The 19929-nt window shown below is 38.8% G+C and overlaps 1 protein-coding gene across 4 annotated transcripts in view; it reads left to right on the forward strand.

Moving 5' to 3' along the window:
* Nucleotides 1-3782, forward strand: part of LOC108157195 (dendritic arbor reduction protein 1) — a 54460-nt gene extending 50678 nt beyond the window's left edge. For 3 of the 4 annotated variants that reach the window (XM_017289125.2, XM_017289126.2, XM_017289127.2), the window contains one exon: nt 841-3782. In XM_017289125.2, the coding sequence (XP_017144614.1) occupies nt 841-2999 (2159 nt within the window). In that variant the 3' untranslated portion in view covers nt 3000-3782. The remainder of the gene's footprint in view (nt 1-840) is intronic. The other variant, XM_033389158.1, reaches the window with a different exon arrangement.
* The last annotated feature ends 16147 nt before the right edge of the window (nt 3783-19929 follow it).

The following is a 19929-nucleotide window of genomic DNA, read 5'->3' on the forward strand; positions in this document are numbered from 1 at the left end:
GAGACAGAGAGATGTGAGGGAAAGTCTGGCTCCAGAAATCTTTCTTTCTTTAGTTTTTTTTTTGGGACAATAATAATTTGCCCTGACAGCATTAATGAGGCTTGCAATATATATTGTTGTGCTCGTAAAACAATAGGATGATTTTGTTATCGCTAAAAATTCTGTGAATTCAAGCGCACATACAATGCCCCCAGCCGGCCCCCCAGTGCCCCCTCTAAGTCCCCCCGGACTGCAAGCAGATTGATGTCGCTGCACATTAGGCGCACTGCGCACTGCACACTGCAACTCAATCAATATCCAGGCTAAAGCCGCACAGTCCACAGGCGGCATTAATGACAAGAATCGTGAAGCACAGAAGAAAAAAAGGAAAAACAAAAAAAAACTGTGCTGGGCAGTCGCGTAATTAGTCTTCTCGCCCGACACTTTTGCCTTGCCCCAAGTGCAACATTTTCTGTGTCTCTCTTTGGCTTCTTCTTGTGGCCAAGATGCTGCTGCTGCTGCACGATGAGCGATGAGCGATGATGCCGACCTCCCGTGTTGTTCGATTTCCGCGAAATCAAAGCGCAGCCCAGCTGCAAAGTACTCCCCGAGTATTCCAGTAGCTACCCAATGCCAATGCCATTCAAGCGAACTGTGATTGATATCGCACCCATGCAATCCAGCAGCAGAAACAGCAGTGGCAGTGGCGGGCAGGCCCCGGGGGCAGGGGTAATGGTAAGAGGAGTAGCCGCCAATCCATCCATTCCAAAAAAGATTGTCAAGGAAGTGTTTTTCTTAAAATATATATACAAAAACAAACAAAACTAATTCGTTTCTTGCACTTCTGTATCCATTTTGCAGGCTCTATTGCTTCAGAGGATCTCTCGCTGGAACCTCAAGTGGCGCTATCGGTGGGGAGTCCTGTTTTATCATCCGTTTGTAGTCCGTTGAAGGAGGAGCGTAGTACGCCGCCAGCATTGACTATCGTTAAGGAAGAATCAAGTAATAATAGTTGTAATATGTATCCACAACACAACAACAACAACAACAACAACACATCATCCGCAACAACAACAACTACAACAAAACAGACAACAAGCGAAAGCAACAACAACAACCACACAACAACAGAGAGCGTTGGTTCGCCAGTTAACACTCAACAACACCAACAACAACAACAACAGCTGCATCATAGCAACAACAACAACTCTCACCAACAACAACAACAACAGCCACAACACAGCAGCTCCCCGCCGCAGCATCAGCAACATCAATTCCAACAACAACACCAAATATTACACCAACAACAAAATCAACAACAACAATTGCCACATCATCACCACCATCACCACCATCATCATCATCATAATAGTCATCTACAGCAACAACAACAAACTCAACAACAACACCAACAATCTCAACAACAGCTGCAACAACAGCAACAACAGCAACACCAACATCAACAGCAACAGCTGCAACACCAACAACAACAGCAACTCCAACAACACCAACACTTTCAACAACAAGTACAACAACAACAACAAACTGGCAAAATCTCATATCGTGGCATTTTCACCACAACAGGAAACGCAATGAATGCCGCAGCAGCAGCCGCGGCTGCCCAACAGCAGCAACAGCAGCAGCATCAGGCGCAACAGCAGCAACAACAACAACAGCTTCCTTCCCCACAATTGAGTGTCCTACCCGGACAGATGTCGCCGCCATCAAATAGTTTGGGCAACAGTTGGGGCCTCCCCTCGCCGGACAAGTCGCTCTTCCAGCCACCGATGTTCGCACACTACGCCACCATGCAACAGCAACAACAACAACAGCAGCAGCAGCAGCAGCAACAGCAACAAGCTGCCGGAGCCACACCCTCGCCATACGATGATGGACGGGCAGCGGCAGCAGCTGCCGCCGCCCAGCATGCGGAACTCCTGGGCTTGTCCATGGATTGCACACCGTTGCTGCTGAAGCAACCGCCGCCCACATATGCGGGTCCCTCGGTGTCCACGGCGGGATTCGCCAGCCTGGCTGAGCTCCAGAGCAGCCACGACCAGCTGCAACAGCAGCAGCAGCAGTATGCCGTGCGCTCACAGCTCTCGAGCGTGTCTACGCCGAAATATCAATGGCTGGACTCTCCGGCGGACTATGCGCCACAGCAACAGGTGCAGCAAGTGCAACAGGTGCAGCAACAGCAACAGAATCTTGTCCTGCCGGGGCCCACATCCTCGGCCAGCTCCAGCAATGCCGCCCTGGGTGTGCTCATCCCCAAGCAGGAGACCTATCCCGACATGCAGCCCAATTCCAATGGGACGGGCTACTCTGGGGCCTCTGGTGGATCCGCAGCTGCAGCTGCTGCCGCCGCCGCCGCAGCAGCGGCTGCTGCCGTGCAACTGGCCGAATATAGTCCCTCCACCAGCAAGGGGCACGAGATACTGTCCCAGGTTTATCAGCAGAGCACTGTGCCGCTTAAACTGGTGCCCGTCAAGCCGCGCAAGTACCCGAATCGGCCGAGCAAAACGCCCGTCCATGAGCGTCCCTATGCCTGTCCCGTGGAGAACTGCGACCGGAGGTTCTCGCGCTCGGACGAGCTCACCCGCCACATACGCATCCATACGGGCCAGAAGCCCTTCCAGTGCCGCATCTGCATGAGGAGCTTCAGCCGCAGCGATCACCTCACCACCCACATACGTACCCACACGGGCGAGAAGCCATTCAGCTGCGACATTTGTGGCAGAAAATTCGCCCGTTCCGACGAGAAGAAGCGCCATGCCAAGGTCCATCTCAAGCAGCGCATCAAGAAGGAGTCCAAGTCACGGGGCGAACAGCAGTCACAGCAGCAGCAGCAGCAACAGCAACAGCAGCAAACACAGCTCCAACAGCAGCAGCAACAGCAGCAACAACAGTTGCAACAGCAGCAGCAACAGCATCTCCACCAGCAGCAATACCAGCATCCGCATCATCATCTGTTGCATGCCGCCGATCTGGCGATTGTCACCTCAAGTGCGAGCATGTAGAGTCTAGAGAATTCAGCATCATCTATTGATCCGAAGCCACCAGCCGCCGGCTCGGGGAATCTACAGTCCCTGCAGCAGCCCCATCTCGATCTATCGCTGGCCATCGATGAGAGTGGATTCCCGTTTGAGTTGACCTCCGATTATGGCACCATATCGCCGCTATCGAGCCCCCTGAAATTCAATCATCTGTGGGCCAATCACGAGTACTACAAGGACAATCCATCCTCTGAGATCTGATCAATCAATCGCTGATACTGATGCTGAATAATCTTACTAGTTTGTAGTTGTAATCCAGGGGTTGTGCTAGATGGAGAAATCAATTTTCAAGACATTAAATCTTAAAGAAAAACCATATGCTACGATAAAACATACGATAGTTAATATATATCACACATCAATGGAAAAAAAAACACACACAGATTTACTAACCATACAAAAAAAAACACAAGCAAAATGCTGTTTAAAGTGATCGAAAGTTATCGATCAAAAATATCGATATCGATCGATATATCAAAATATCGAAAATACAGTACGTGGTGATCGAAAAAATAATTATTTCGATCGAAATGTTATCGAATATTATTTATTCGATGGATTTATGATGAAAAAGTGATCGATAAACTATCGAAAATAATCGAATTGATGAATAAACATATAAAAAATAATACAAAATATAAAATATACAAAAAAAAATGGGAAAATATTTAACTTATGTCTCTAATACTGTGATCTCATGTGTAATAATTATTAATTTTAATTTCCTTACATAACTAAAAAAAAAAACAAAAAACAAAAATCACACACAACACAAAATAATTTTAAAAATTATAATCCTTTCGCCTTTTGCCTTTAGCTAATGTTCATTTTTAAAAAATGCTAACACACAAAAACACACACTAATTTATTGCATTTTAAAAATAATTATAAATACAAAATATATATCGATTATAATGATTAACTTATTGTCTTAAAGGTATAGATTTAGGTTTTAACACACGAACAAATAACTAAATAAAAAATCTTAGCATATCATTTTCTTTCCTCTAAGCATTATAAATTTAAAAGAAATTTACAAAATTAAAGCGAACATTGTTTGACATAATGTTGCCCATTGTACTTCCTAAAAAATGATTCGAAATCAATTTAAAAAAATTATCAGATATGATTATTTTATTTAATTTTATTATTATTATTTTTTAATTTATAAATGTTCAATATACTGTAGAAAACAATTTCTTATTAGTTGTTACAATTTTTTGGATCATAAGTTGAGTTAATTTTTATATACAATTTAGTTTTAAATTTAATTTTGACAAAATATATAACAATTTTTTAAAAAGCAATTAATTTTTGGTTTTTGCATTCTTTTTAAATATCGAAAAACTCCATAAGTGTTAGACAATAGGAATCTTTGATAAGTTTCTAGCTGAAAATGAAGCTGAGCCTGGTCAAGCGTTATGCAGCAGCGCACATCGGTAGCACACACGTATACACACATATATTTAGGATGTTGAATGTTCAGATTATTGTGAAAATAAGGCCTAACGAATACTACAAAAATGAAACTCTTGTGCTAAATATAAGATATAAGAGGGAGTGCTGAAATACGAATGTAACGAATGGTTTGAAATCTACATATATTTTTTAGGCAAAACAATTTATATTGAAAAATATATATACTTGCATAGCCGCTAACTGAAAGACACAAATTAGAAGGGGATTAAGTGTAGAATTTAAGGTATGTAGGATAATAGTATTTCTATAGAAATATGTGGATTTAAGGGCAGTGCCAAGATCTTGTTCTATATATATTTGTATTGAGAGTTTGTCGTTTCTGATACCCCTCATTCCCGCATACAAAAAAAATGCCTACAAACCAAACAAATAAATGTGTGAAACTTATGTGCCATTAAGAAATTACAAAAAAAAACCCAAGAAGCTTAAAAAAAATACACACACATAAGGATTTTGAAATTTTAAACGTTGTGATTACATACATACATATATAAAAAAATATATTTGTTAATTTAAGGCAGCGGTGGGACGACACGGGACCGACAATGCAAAAACAAAATAGGCAGAAAGATCTTAGGGACCCAGAATGCAGACCCACCGCTGATTTAATGCATGGTTCAGTGTTAAAAAAAAAATAAAAAAGAATAAAAACCGCTTAAAAGTTCCATTTAGATGTACATTTCAATGTGTGTGTTTACAACTTAAAGAAAGAAAAAAAACCCGTTGCTTATGGACAGTTTTTCTTCCATATTTATAGATAAATGTAATACTCAACACTTGGGATAAATGTATTTTATTGATGCATTCATTTAGCTAGAACAACAATTATTCGCTTAGCTAAGCAGAAAGCCAAACACAAAAAAAACACAAAAAAATATATTTCAAATGCTCAAAAAGTGTATTTTTTGGTGTGTGTTAAAAATTAGATAAAAGTGAATGTTTTTCTCATGTGTGTGCACATTAAATATACTATAAACGAAACGAATATTATATTCATTAAACATTAAGGCTCTCTCATTGTTTAAGACTGTCTTTGTGTTTAGATCGAATGTTGTTTGGGTTAGATGTAGGATCCTCTCTCTATATATACGATATATATCAGTTCTTTTTCTATATAATTATCTATATCCTGGAGTTAGCATAAGTTCGATATATACAATAATAATCGAATTATATACCACACACACACAAACACACACAATAATAATATATGCATAAATTTGGCAGAAAACACTTTTTGAAAGCAAATTAAATGAAAACTAAATTTAAAATTTAAACAAAAGATCTACTGTGTGTGTATTTCTGTTCTTGTTGGGGTCTGTTTGCTGGTCATATAAATTAGTTTGGCATTCGTTTGGGACCCATCGAAATGCAGACCCAATAAAAAGCGCAATAAAATTGAAAATAATAGCCACAGTGGCTCCAGAGGAGACGACGACGACGACGACGACGACATGGACAACGATGTGGACACGGACATGGCCATGGACATGGCCATGGACGATATATGCCAGCACTCAAAACTAATGAAATGTTCCCAAAGTCCACCACCACCGCCGCCAAGCGGAAAGTCGATTGACCAGAAAAGCCTCTCCTTTTCGCAGATCTCTTCTGTTTTCATTTAGGAGAGCTGCTGCTCTGCCGCTCACCTGCTGCTGCTGCTGCTGCTCTGGCACTGGGCTGCCAGCAGCGACAGGCGCATGTCGGGGTCTAAAAATTCTTCTAAAAGACGAGCAGCCAGCCAATGTCTCGGGGAAGCGCGCTGCCAAAGTTATGAGCGCAATTCTATCGTAAAAATGCAAAAAGGAAAATCAACTTGAAAGAAACTATGGAATGAGGAATGCTCTACAGCAGGCTCTCCAATGCTCCCGCTCGCCATGGCTAGGCGTAAGCTGCCCAAACAACATACATGTCATGTACATGACTAACTCTTTTTTCGTGAAATTTCAGTTCTTTCTTTGCCACCTTCCACTGGAACTTAAGGACTCTTCTTCTTTAGGGCGCGATGCCTTACAACATACATGTCATGTACATGACTAACTCTTTTTTCGTGAAATTTCAGTTCTTTCCTCGCCACCTTCCAGTGGAACTCAAAGACTCTTCTTCTTTAGGGCAAAAAAAAATGCAAAATGCTTTCATGCTCTGCCCCCGCCCCACCGCTCTGCCTCTTGCGGTTGGCTGCCACAGTTAAGGTTCGTTCTGCCTTGACCGAAACTAGAAATTCTTGTCTTTCGCAGGCAATCATCAACAGAGGAGCTCCAGCTCTAGCTCTAGCTCTAGCTCTAGCTGTAGCTGGAGGTACGGCTTGTGTGATTTGTGTGCTTGCGGTACAATTTGAGCCCCAAGCATGCCACAGTTGTTGTTGTAGTGTGTGTGTGCCCCAGTCTTCTTTCAGCAACGCTTATGACAGGCGCAAACAAAATTATTTTTGCATCCTTTAGGCCGCCAGGTGATGAACCGTCGACCGTCTCATGTGGCATCTGTGTAGATGTCGTCTTAAGTGCCACCGATTTGACATGTTTAGGTGTTTAGATGTGGCACGATCCCAGATATGCCACCAAATTGATTTCGTTTTGATAAGCGGCAACATTTCATTTTTTATCGCTAATATTTTGAGAGTCATTCGATTGCATTTGAGTTGTCATTCGATAGAGAGAGAGTCATTCGATTGCCCCACAGAAGAGACAGACAGACAGACAGACAGACAGACAGACAGACAGAGAGAGAGGGAGAGAGGGCGAGCGATAGAGAGAGAGAGAGGTGGCCTCTGGCTATCACCTGGCGAGAGGTGTCGCCGAACCGCGCCGTCACTCAGTTGTTGACTATCAAAAACCGGACTCTACAAAAGCCCCCCGAGAGTCGACTCCACTCCATGACCGCATGGAGCCAGCATAAAGGACTGCCAGCAGCCGATCGACGGCTACGCCGGGAATGTCATGCAGACAATCTCTCTAGTGCCTTGCGAGCAATATCTTTTTCTTTTTGGTTTTTTTTTCAGCTTTTTGCTTTTTTGCTTAACTGCTAATGAGTTGCCGTTAGTGTGATTTATTTCCTAAATAAATAGAATTGCCAGCAGTTAAGCCAAGTTCAAACTTTGCATGCCACATGGTACATGCAACACACAACACGACACGCGACAGCCAGAGCTCGTGCCCTGACACACTGATCCCACCCTCAAAAATCAAATTAAATATATCGCAGTACTGACGAAAGTTTTTTGCTGGTAATTCGTTTTCCGGTTTTTTTTTACGCGTTGCACAACGAAAAAAAAAAGAAAATAAATTGATCGTTTTCGTATGTAGAGGGTATGATGAAATTATATAATAATAAATAAATGAAATAAAAAAATTATTAAATAGCAAATTAATTAAAATAAAAAATTAATTCTATTAAAAATTTAAAAAAAAAATCGAATAATTAAAAAATTAATTCATAAGAAAACAGTAAAAAATGAAGAAAACAATAAAAAAATGGTTAATTAAAAAAAATTAATAAATTCATTAAAAAAAATAAGTTTTTAAATTAATATATGTACATATTTATGTACATATAAACTAAGAAATAAATTAATAAAAAATAAATATATTTATATATTTATATTTATATATTTAAAAATATATATAATATTAAAAAGTTTTGGGTCGTCTTGTGGGAGTGGACGAAGGGCTTGCTTCCTAGTTTCGAATAAAAAATAACAAAATTTATTACTAAAAAAATCCTTATAAACTTAAGATAAAATAAAACAAAAGATATATTTTATTTTATTGAATTTAAAACAAATATAATAATTAAATCTTTTAAACAAAAATATAGGAGCATTTTTTAATAAGTGCTAGATTTGTTTAAATCGAAATGAAACATGGAAAAAAAAATAAAAAACTTAAGTCCACAATGAAACTTCCCTTCGGAAGGTAATTTACCATCATTCCATCCAAATTCTTAGCTTCAAAGGCATTCCACAACTCTGGCAGTAACTTCCTGAGGTCAGGGACCTCTGTTCGTTGGTCAGTAGCCCGTTGGGCTATTAATAAACCCCGCCATATCGCACTGTCTATGACATTTTGACTAATTGAAAAGCCCTCGAAAATATATTATGGTCCGGCGATCAGCGAAAGTTCCGCTCAGGGGACTACTGGCTGGTGTCTGCTCTTCGCCCAGATCTGTGGCCCTAATCAAAACTAATACATCATGAGTGCTGCCGATGCATTAGTAGCAGAAGCAGTGGCATCATCAGAAGCAGCAACAGCCTGCCTGCTGCCTGCATAAGGGCCCTGCTTGCGGCTCTACCTTTACCTAAAAAAAAGAGAGATACTCCTCTCCAGAGTATGCGTATCTATGGCCACATATTTCATCCTCATCGTTGTCGTCTGGGTCTTCTTTTTTCCTGTAAAGGGGAAACAGGGGGGGTGGTGGTGGTGGATGCACAGAAGCTTTTCTTGGCCATAAAGAAACTAGATCAATTTAATTTGTTTTCGGTTCTTCTTTTTGTTCGAGACTCGTTCCAGAGCGAGCCACCGATCCACTTTGGAGACACATTTTTGCGGAAGCGTGCCACTTTGTCACGCCGGTCGCATTGTGCCGCGGGCGTTCGTTTCGCAAAGAGGCCCAAAGGCGCCGCTAGACACTCGATACTAGGATCGGGGATCGGAGATGGGTATGGGGATGGTCTGCAGTCCCGACTCTTTGGTATGCCTGATTAATGCTTTGGGGCTGGACTCGGCCTCGGCTTCGGCTACGGCCTCTCCTCTTATCAGTGTTTGTAATTAGCGCATTTGCATTAAAAATAGCAATAATTTCCCATAAAAGAAATGCCCCAACATTGAGATATATCGTATATATTTGTGGGGCTGCTGCTGCTCCTGCTGCAGCACGTTTGCGGCCTTCTCCTCTCTCCTTTGGGGTAATTATTGCACGGCGGACAGGAAGTGGCACAGAATTAAAATCGAAACATTAAATAGATAGCCGCGACATACCGCAAGTCGCGCGTCCACCCAGACATCAATTAAGTTTCGGTCTATCGGTTGTACGCTCCTCTCGCTCTGCCACCAGCCAGAGTCCCTCCCCTTCCATCACTCTGGCACTCCGCCATACCCCGCCATCACTCTACCACTCCACACCCCAGCAATTAACAATTCTCCTGCCGCCTGCCTCCCTCCTGCCTTCAGCCTGGTGATTTTTTCCTCCTCTAGCGCCATCTACAGTTGCCTTTTGGCGTTGGTTAGAGATGGGTGCGTGAGCCGGGGCTTAACTATAGCGATAGTTATGTCTCTTGGCGATGTTTAAAGATGGTTAAGGGGTTTAATATGCCTGAATCTTCTCAAAAAAGAATCATCAGCCTTTTGGCGATTGTTGCAGTTTGGTGGAAGTTTAACTATCGCAATAGTTGGGAAATATCGAATCATAGAATACATCCCTTCATGGATCCACAATAAAGGATGTTTTTAACACAGTATTTTCCATATTTGTGCATACATGTTTACTTTTTTATTTTGTGTTTAATTATTTTTTAATATTTAATATATTTAATATATGTTATATATTTATAAAATTTTTTTTATATATATATATTCATTTTAATATTTTTTTTATATTTAAATTTAATTATTTTTATGTTTTATATTTAATTTTTGTTATATTTTATATTTATTTTTTTTTTTTTTTTTATATTTAATTGTTTTTAATATTTTATAATAATAATATTTATTATTTTAATATAATATTTATAATAATATAATAACTTATTTATAATATAATATTTATATTTTTTTTTGCATATATTGTATGTTTTATATTTAATATTTTTATATACATATATATATATTGTATATTTTATATTTAATTTTTTTTTAAATTATTTATGCATCATATATATATTTTTTGTATGTATTCTATTTTATATTTTGTTGTGTTTTATATTTTTTTTTATATATATTACATTTATGTTTCATATTTTTCATTTTTTACATTTATTTTTAATTTTTTTTTATTTTTTACATATATTTGTTACCTTTTTTATTTTTTTAAATTATTGTTGTTATACTTTTTTTTATTTTTAGAACTATTTAATTTTGTTTTATTTTTTTTTATATATTTGATATTAATTTAAATTGTACACTCTTCCATCACTAAATTGTGGCATGTGCATTTTAATTGCGAAAATTTATGATCTGAGCGCCGGCCGTCCGACCGTCGAGACTTTCCCGAATGGCGTAGGGGAGGGGGGAAGAGGGGGGGTGAAATGGTTGTCACATTGAAAATCGTTTGCCATATCTTCATATTCCAATTAATCTTAAATCTGGCTGTGGCTCTGGTCTCTCTGTTGGGTCGCTCTCTGGTTGTGGCAATTATGGATCACTAATTAATGTTGTTTTAAACAAACTTGGCAACGCATTTTGCGCACATTTGAGCCAATTATCCAGCCATTGGGGCAACGGCAACGGGCCACGCCCCGGCCACGCAGGCGTGCATTTATTGATTCACAATTAATGTTCGATTATCGTGATTGCGGAGTCAGGAGTCGGGAGTCTGGACTCTCAGTGGCCGTCAATCGTTGAATGACACGCCCCAATTTTACAGATAGATAGATCCACAGCGATAGATGCCAGCAAGTTCATGCCTACCTCCTGGCCTGCTGCCTTTCTTGATCTCTCTCTCTCTCTCTCTCTCTGTGAAAAGATCGATGATGTTTCTTTTTTTTTCGTGGCGATCACAAATTCAGTAGCCGTTTTGACTGCCTAATGATGGCCCCCCCAATTTCCAACCCATGCCGGCCTCCTGCGAGGAGTAGCCAATGAATTATTACGCTAACCATCAGCCATGTTAGCACAATTGGCCCACAAGTCTATTATTATTTATCCTCTCTTCGATCGAAACCCCCAGAGACGGGGTCTCTGCGATCGGTAGCCGCCGCGCTGCGCCGTTAACTGAACTACGCGGCCATCAATCATGAAATTATTGCCGCTACATGGGCCATGGATTTGCATTCGGCCAAAGAGAGATGCCTGCAGAGAAAGAGCTCCACAAGTGATATTTCAGGCATCTCTCACCTTTTGCGAATTGAGATCAAAAAAAGATCAATCTTATGAAGGAATTAAAGAAGGTAACTAGAGAGCTCGAGATGGAAGAGGTACTCTTGAGATGAAAGGCAATCTAATCTGATGGATACAAAGCTTTAGGATACTTAAGTATTCCTTTCCAGGCAGCTTTGGATGCATTTCCTTCTGAAGAACTTCTATATTTGTATCCCCAAAAGAATAATTAAAAAGAATGTTATTTAGGATCCTCTAAAAGCCAGATCTTTGATCATTTTATCGCCATCTTATGTGTGTCTTCTGTTGAAGGTCTCTCCCTGAAATCCTCGCCACATCTTCTGCTTTTTGTGATGAAAATTAATTAATGGCTGATTCAATTAAAATTGCAACATGCCGTTGAACAAAGGTACATTGAAAAAGTGTTTGCTGCTGGAAGGAATCCTTGTCCCTTGTCCCTGTTCCTGCCACTTCTTTCAGTACCTTCTTTGGCTGGCTACCATGTACAACTTGTAGCTACAACTTGCGTGCGTCGTTCCTTGATGAGCAGCGGCAGCAACAGCCACTGCCACTGCAACACTTGCAACAGCAACTGGCAACATGTGTTGGTCAGTGCTAATCTGCCTCCGTCTCTCTCTCTCTCTCTGTTTGTCCTTAGGCGAAGAAACGTTCGAAATCTCGAGTGTAAAAATCAATTTACTCGTAGTATTTCCCCTTCCCTTCCCCTCCCTTCCATCTCGAGATGCCACACTCTCACGTCCTTGGCAATTTGTGTGGCAATGGAAATGGAAAATTGCTGTTGCAATTATTTGTAGCCATGTAAATTTGTTCTGTTGCGGCCACCAGGTGACAAGAATTCTAATAACTTGCTTAGCCTCCACTCCACTCCGATCGGCATCTGCATCTGCGTCTGGGTCTCTGGTTTTTGGGGTCCACAAGGTGGAGCATCCTCCTTTTTTCTCTTTGGAGCAACATCACCTCCTCTTCCATTTCCTTCTCCTTTGGGAGCATCTCCTCCTCTTCCACCTCCTTCTCTTCTGGGAGCATCGTTGCTTTTGCTTTAGCTTTAGCTACTTATATTTTTATCTACCATTTAGGCAGAAATTTATTTACGGAATTTGGTTTTCAAATACCCTGCGCTGAGAGGGTTTTATGATTTTTTAACAGAGATGAAAGCATTTCCCATTGTATTTTCTGTTTTAGTGCGAATCATGGTGCCTCCGCTGATATCTCTTATTTTTTATCGTTCGCTTTAAATAAATCTTTGGACTATTTGCTGAAAATATTTACAATTTCCCTACCAAATGTCAAATTTCCCACTGATACATATAAGAAGATTTGTATTTAAATTCCAAAAAACTTACTTCAAATTAAGAAAAAATGTTGTGTTTTTTTTTTAATTTTTGGCTAAAGTCTAGACCTCTAGTATTTTTAGTATTTTTTTTAAACCTATGGAAAAACGGTATTTAAAAGAATTTGTTCTTGTAATATGCAATTTTAAATTTTATTTTTGGTATTTTTTAGTATTTTACGGGAAAATTTTATGGGAAAAACGGTATTTTATAAACTTTATTTTTCTAATATAAATTAAAAAAGATTATTCAGTATTTTTGGTATTTTGTAGTACTTTTGAGTATTTATTTAATGGGAAAATTGTATCGAAAATCGGTATTTTAAATATTATATATTTTAAATTATTATTTTGTATTTTTTGTGTTTTTAGATTTTTTTGTATATTTAGTATTTTATGGGAAAGTTTTATATTTTAAAAAATGTATTACATATTTTTTGCATTTAGTTTTATTATTTTTATAGTATTTTTATAGTATTTTTTAGTATTTTATCAGAAAAATCCTAAACTCATTTTGAGAATTTTATGGAAACATTTTAAATTTTAAAAAATTATTACATTATTTTTGGTATATACTTGTGGTATTTTTTTAGTATTTTGTAGTATTTTATCAGAAAAATACTAAACACAATTTGAGCGAACATTTTCCATTCGACGAATGCTTAGTATGATTGTTTATGGGAAATTTCTACAGCAAACAATCGGTGGAAAGGCAGTATTTTCTTGAAAATACTTCATACAACAAATTTTAAACAACCTTTGGATTTGTATTTCCTTCTGCGTGGCTAAGCCAACAATCCTACTTACAGAGTACCAAAATCTTCGACTCTCAGTGCTTCCCTTTCTTTCGTGAAGTATTTCCAGCCATTTGAAACCAATTAGTTTTGTTCGGGGGACCACACACAGACGCTTTAAGGAAATTAACATTTCTTTACAAATTTCCCAACGGTATTTAATGTAAAAGCTCATAAGATAACAAAACTCATCTGCTCTTCTTCCCCCTAAAAAAAAAAAGCCTCAAACTCCACAAAGAAAATGAGTATTATCTAGAGAAATATAAATAAAAATAACTTGAGGTAATTATCACAACATACCAAAACAAAACGAAGGGTTCCCCAGCCGAAGAGGAATTAGCATTTAAATTGTCCAAGAGAGACCAAGTTTTTTTTTCGAATGGGGGAAATTGAGTTTTGGTTTTTCGATTGGGCGCGATAAGAAGCCGAAAATGGTGCACTTATTGACAACTTTAACGAGTTGTCGAAAGGTTTCCCCTCCACGGGTCGTATATATAAATGTTTTTGTGGGTCAACCAGCATAAACAGACTGACCAAACCCCAAAAACTAACCTGTATGTCGGGGGCCCGTCGTCATATCAATGTCAAAACTCAGGCAAATTGATGGACAGCCTTAAAGACAAAGACAAAAGACCACCCACTCAGCCCTCCCTCGACATTTCCCAGAGACTTTGATTAATTTCCAAATTAAACGCTTCATTAGCCACTGGGAACAGAAAAAAAACTAAACCAAATGCAACAAGTGGATCAAAAGGTTTTATTTATGATTCCATTGTCTTGAAGAATGATTTCTTTGAATAAACAAATATATTTAACGCTTCAATTGAGTTGTGCCTGGGCCTGTGTCTGGGCCTGGGCCTGAGAGGTACCAGTATTTTCCATCTACCGATCTTCAACCTCAAATTGGGCTTGAAGTCGGCTTGGGTCGTGGCCCACAGCATACTAAAAACTTTTATGCGCATTCCTTGACTTCAAGTTCAACTCCAACTCCGATTCTGAGAGACAGCTACACACAAAAAAAGAAATAAGAAAAGATCAAAACATGACAATAAAAATCAGGACTCTGAAACGGGTCGCTTGCGGATCTCTCTCGACGTCTCTCCCGGGGTTCGCTTTGGTTCGGTTCTGTCGTGTGCCTGTTTTAACGCCAAAAGTGTGACATATAATTTTGAAAATGACAAGCGGCATCTACAACACCAAGAAAACCAACAAGAAGAACACCAGCAACAACAGCAGGAGGAACACCAATAAGAATGGAGGCGATAGCTGGACCTTTTAATACCCTTCTTAATGCATTGTTCTTAAAGATCGTATACGAAATTAGTTCAAGAAATTCAGAAAATTCTTAAAATTTTAAATTTAATAATTAAAACAAACTAATATTCTACATTTTAAATATAAAATGGTAAAAAAAATTTTTTACAAAATACTTTAAAGAGATAATAATAAATAATAAATAATGTATTAAAAATTTATAAATTAAACACTACAAAATTAAAACTTAGGACTAAGAAATTAAAATGAAACACTAAAAAATTAAAATAAACTAAGAAGAAAATACTAGAAAATAATAAAAAAAAAATTAATGAAAAATTAAAAAATACTATACAAAAACTTAAACAAAATACAAAAATTTAAATAATCTACAATAAATTAACAAAAAAATAAAAATGTTTAAATAAAATTAAAAAAACTAAATAAATATCAAAAATTTAATAAAATAAAAAATGTAAATTAATAAAACCAATTTAAATAAAATGAAAAAAAAAAACATTAAAAAATACCATACAAAAATAATAAATAATAATAATTCTAATAAAAATTACCCTTAAACGCTAAAAAGTAATATAAACTAAAAAGAAAGTACTAAAAAATACTTTTAAAGTTAAAAAAAAAACTAAGTAAAATAAAAGTATCAAGTAAAATACCAAAAAAAAATACATATACAAAATTCTACTACACATTAAATATTACAAATAAAATGCTACAAATTAAAACTACTAAAAATAAAATACAATAAACAATAAATACAATAAAGAATAGAGAATAAAATTTCTAATTCCGCGTTGGGTAAAAAAGACAACCTCGAGAAATTTCCTCTAGATGGCTCTAAAAGTAGTGCTTCACTCTGCATAAGAACCATGCTCTTAAGAACAGTCGAAAATCCATCTCTTTCTTGATTCTAAACAACCACTGTGACCCCTTTTTTAGGGTATAACAAGAGGATCCGTCCGAACAGGCAAAAACCCATAACAACAATTCAACAGCGAGAATGTCACCAAAGCAACAGACACGCAAAAGGGTCGCCCCTCGCCGCTCCTCCTCCCTTCCAGCATCGATGCTGCTTGGCTGACGGGGAGGGGGGACCTACATTCTACAGTGGAAGCCCCTCCGCGGTCCCCCCACCCCTTTTGGGGCCCTGATCATTTACTTTACGACTGCCGTGTGCCGTTTTTGTTGGCTTGTTTTTGTTCCTTTTTCCTTTAATTTTATGCCTCGATTTCGAGTCTCATTTACAAATTTCTGAAGCAAAAGAAAAGAATAGAATAAAAGGTAAAGCAGGAGGCAGAGAAGAGGATAAAAGAGCGGCATAGAAGGAGCCAAGGAGTAGGAGAAGAGACTGCTGAAGAGAGGAGACAAGGAGTAGGAAAGGGAGGAATTTATATTTCCCTTAGAAATCACCCAAAAAAACCCACAAAAATGTACCCCAAAACGTGCTCTAAATACTCCCCAATGTTTCCCTTTTTTTCATTCCAATTTTCTCTTGGATTTTCGTATACCAATCATCATTCATAATCCTCAAAAATATAATCCCAAAATCGTAGATCTACATCCGCCAACTTCCTTTCTACCTTTTTTTTCTCTTGCTGATTGCTTCTCCTTCGGTTTGCCGATAAATAATGTTCTCCTTCAAAAGCAAGACCCAAGCGGAAATAGAAAAAGGGTTTGGCTGGGACAGGGACAGGGCCACACGACATGATGCTGCCGCTGCTGCTGCTGCTGCTGGATGTCGTTGCCTTCCTCTGGACCCCAAAGGCGTGACGCCAAAGGCAATAATCAGGCAACAGGCAAACGGCAACCCATCCCCCGGACACGTCACCAAAACTAAGACTAGCATCCAGACAGCATGCCTGATTCCAGCCTTCCTTTTAGCCAGTCTTCTTAGCCATTACGGGCCGCATCGAAAGCGTCTTGTGGGAGCCACACGCAACAGTTGTGCTTCGATCTCAATAGACAGAAATCAATTTCTGATTTTGTGATAAATATTTTGTAGAAATTCCTCGACAACGATTTAACGACAATCTGCCATATAGCGGCCCCCATGTGGTATGTCTAGTGTCCACGAGATTATTTACATTTACACCTGTTTCAGGCGTCGCTCCCCCTCCTTCTCTCTGGGTGCTCCACACTTCATGCCACGCTGCTGCCTTTGCTGCTCCACACTTCATGCCACGCTGCTGCTTTTGCTTTTGCTGCCGCTGCCTGCTAATGAGGCCGCTTTGCAGCCGAGTAGTTTGACATTTTGACCAGGGCCCTCAGAGCGTACGACGACCACCAGCCGAGTGTGTGATCATCTGTTGATTTCTTTTTACAATTCGGTGTTTCCTCTGCGATGCTTATCAGCGACAAGAGAGACAGAGAGAAGATGCCGCTGGCGATGCCGATGGCGATCCCTGATGCTGTTTTGTGTCCAAGAAGATCTCCTATCAGCCATCAAGTTGGCTGGTTTTTCTGTGGTACCGTTTCTCGTTTGCCTCAATTAATGAAAATTAAAATTTTCTCCAGGGCGACGATGCTTATCGCGCGAAAAGAAACAATCGATTAATGCAAATGCTGGCCGGGGCAGGGGCAGGGTCGGTGGGGCGAAAATAACTTACAATTATGTTAAAGTGTTGAAAACGATTTGATTGTTTGATTGTTTGATTGGTCTTCCGATTGGCAGACGTTTGATAAGAACCCTTCCGAAACCCATGAAATATTAATTTCTTTACACTTGACAAAAAGAAAGGAACGGCACAGGAAAAGCCTAGGAAAACCCCGGTGTAGAAATTAGTTTCCCTGTCTCTCCACCGGAAATTAAGCATTAATCTCCTCCGAATTTGTCAAGCCAAAAAGCTTCGACTATTCAGCCATTCATTCGCTCATTCATTCATGGGGTTTCTTTGAATGAAAATTGAAAAACTACATGGCCCTAGAGTGGGCTCTCGACTCGACTGCTGGGCCTTTGTCCGTTTGCTTGTTTATAAATAGAAGTAAATTAATAACATAAGTACCTAATCCAATCAATCAAACGGGGTAAATCAGAGATCCCTCTCCCCCACCAAACGCCAAAAGGCAACTCAAACAACAGCCACAGAGAGGCACAACAATCGGTGGAAACAACAAAAACCACTGTGACGGACTGACTACAAGATAAAAACATCAACGGCAACAGCCACAACAATCACAACACAGGCACAGGCACAACACAGGCACAGCAACTGCCACAGTCAGAGGCACAGCCTCACAGTCACAGCAGTCGTCCGTCCGTCCGTCTGTCCGTTAAGTTTTTAGCTGTAACAAAAATCGGATATGCCCATCCCTAAAAAAAAAACGCAAACAGATACAACGAAAAAAAAAAAGACACACAAAAATATGAAAGGAGAACCAAAAGATTTTAGAAGAGATCTTTGAATACCCTTAATGGGCGGCTTGGAGTTCTGGGATATGTACTCGGAAAATACCAGAAAATAATACTGAAAATTATTAACAAAAACTAAAAAATCATTTAAATCTGGTTATATTTATTTTTAAAGAATGGCAGATAAATTCTGGAAAAATACTAAAAACACCAGAAAATACTAGAAAATACCAGAAAGTAATAGAATACTATATACTAAAATACTAATACTAAATACTAAAATAATACTAGAAAAATACCAGAAAATATACTATACGTTATAAGCGAATACTAGAAAATCGCTCAAATCTGGATATATTTATTTATAAAAAATAGTAGGTAAATTCTAGAAAAATACTGGAAAATACCAGAAAATACTAGAAAGTTCCAGATTACTAGATACTAATTTACTAATACTAAATACTAGAAAATAACAGAAAAAATACTTCAAGTTATAAACCAAAATTAGAACATCTCTAATATCTGGATAGATTTATTTATAAAGAATGGCAGACAAATTCTAGAAAAATACTAGAATAATACTAGAAAATACAAGAAAATGACTAGAATAATACTAGCATATTATTAGAATATTAGAAAACATTAGAAAATAACAGAAACAAATACTGTCAAAATACCAGAATAGGACTAGAAAATATTATGAAAAATACTATACTACGCACTTAAAATAATGAACTACTTGGGAGATCTTCAACCAAACTTCGATCTTTCACTATCCAATCAAAGAACATGCCTATGCTTTCTGTGAGAGTATACCAAATAATATTATTAATACACGACACAAAAGTAGAAGAGTAGTCTTTTCATCTACATATATTTGCAGTCTTTCTGTTCTTTCCACAGTCTGCCAGTCTTCTATCTCTGTTCCTTCCACAGTCTTCAATCTTCCATCTCTGCTCTTTCTACAGTCTTCTATCTCTGTTCTTTCTACAGTCTTCCAGTCTTCAGTGCTGCTTTCTACAACGAGTATCGTACTATATGGAGGCTGATGTTTCAGTTGATGGTTGATGCTGTCGCCTGGCGACATTTGCGGAACTGGAACCAACATCGCGTTCCCTGTCCTCTACCTTCTGGAGGTCCGTTTGCTTTCGTTATGTTTCGTTCTTCCAGTCTTCAGTCCAGTTTCAAGCTTGATCTCTTTGGATTCTGGATTCTGATGCTGTCGCTCTGGCTCACATTCACGCCCTCAGCCTCCTCACTAACCCCTCCCCGCCCCCTGGGTCTGTGGAGGTCTGGGGGTCTGTGGCTCTAGAGGTCTGGGGGTCTGGGGGTCTGGGGGTCTGGTGGCCAATCCTTACTTTTTTTTTTCTTTACTTTTTTTTTGGTCTCTTGCGGGTCTCGCGCTGTGGCTCTTTTTATGAATATGAATGGCTTAGCACGCGCCTTTTAAGCCACCAGCTGAGATGACTTGTGGCTTTTCAATTTCTTGTTGTGTTGTTGCGCGTTTTGCTCTTTTACTTGTCGACTTCCCTACTCTGTCCCCTGTCCTCTGTCCACCTCTATCTCCATCTCTACCTCTCTGCTCTATACGTAAGATGTCTCGTAGTGTCTCTTGTATTGA

The sequence above is a fragment of the Drosophila miranda genome, chromosome 2 (genome assembly GCF_003369915.1).
Source record: "Drosophila miranda strain MSH22 chromosome 2, D.miranda_PacBio2.1, whole genome shotgun sequence".
Classification (NCBI taxonomy): Eukaryota; Metazoa; Arthropoda; class Insecta; order Diptera; family Drosophilidae; genus Drosophila; species Drosophila miranda.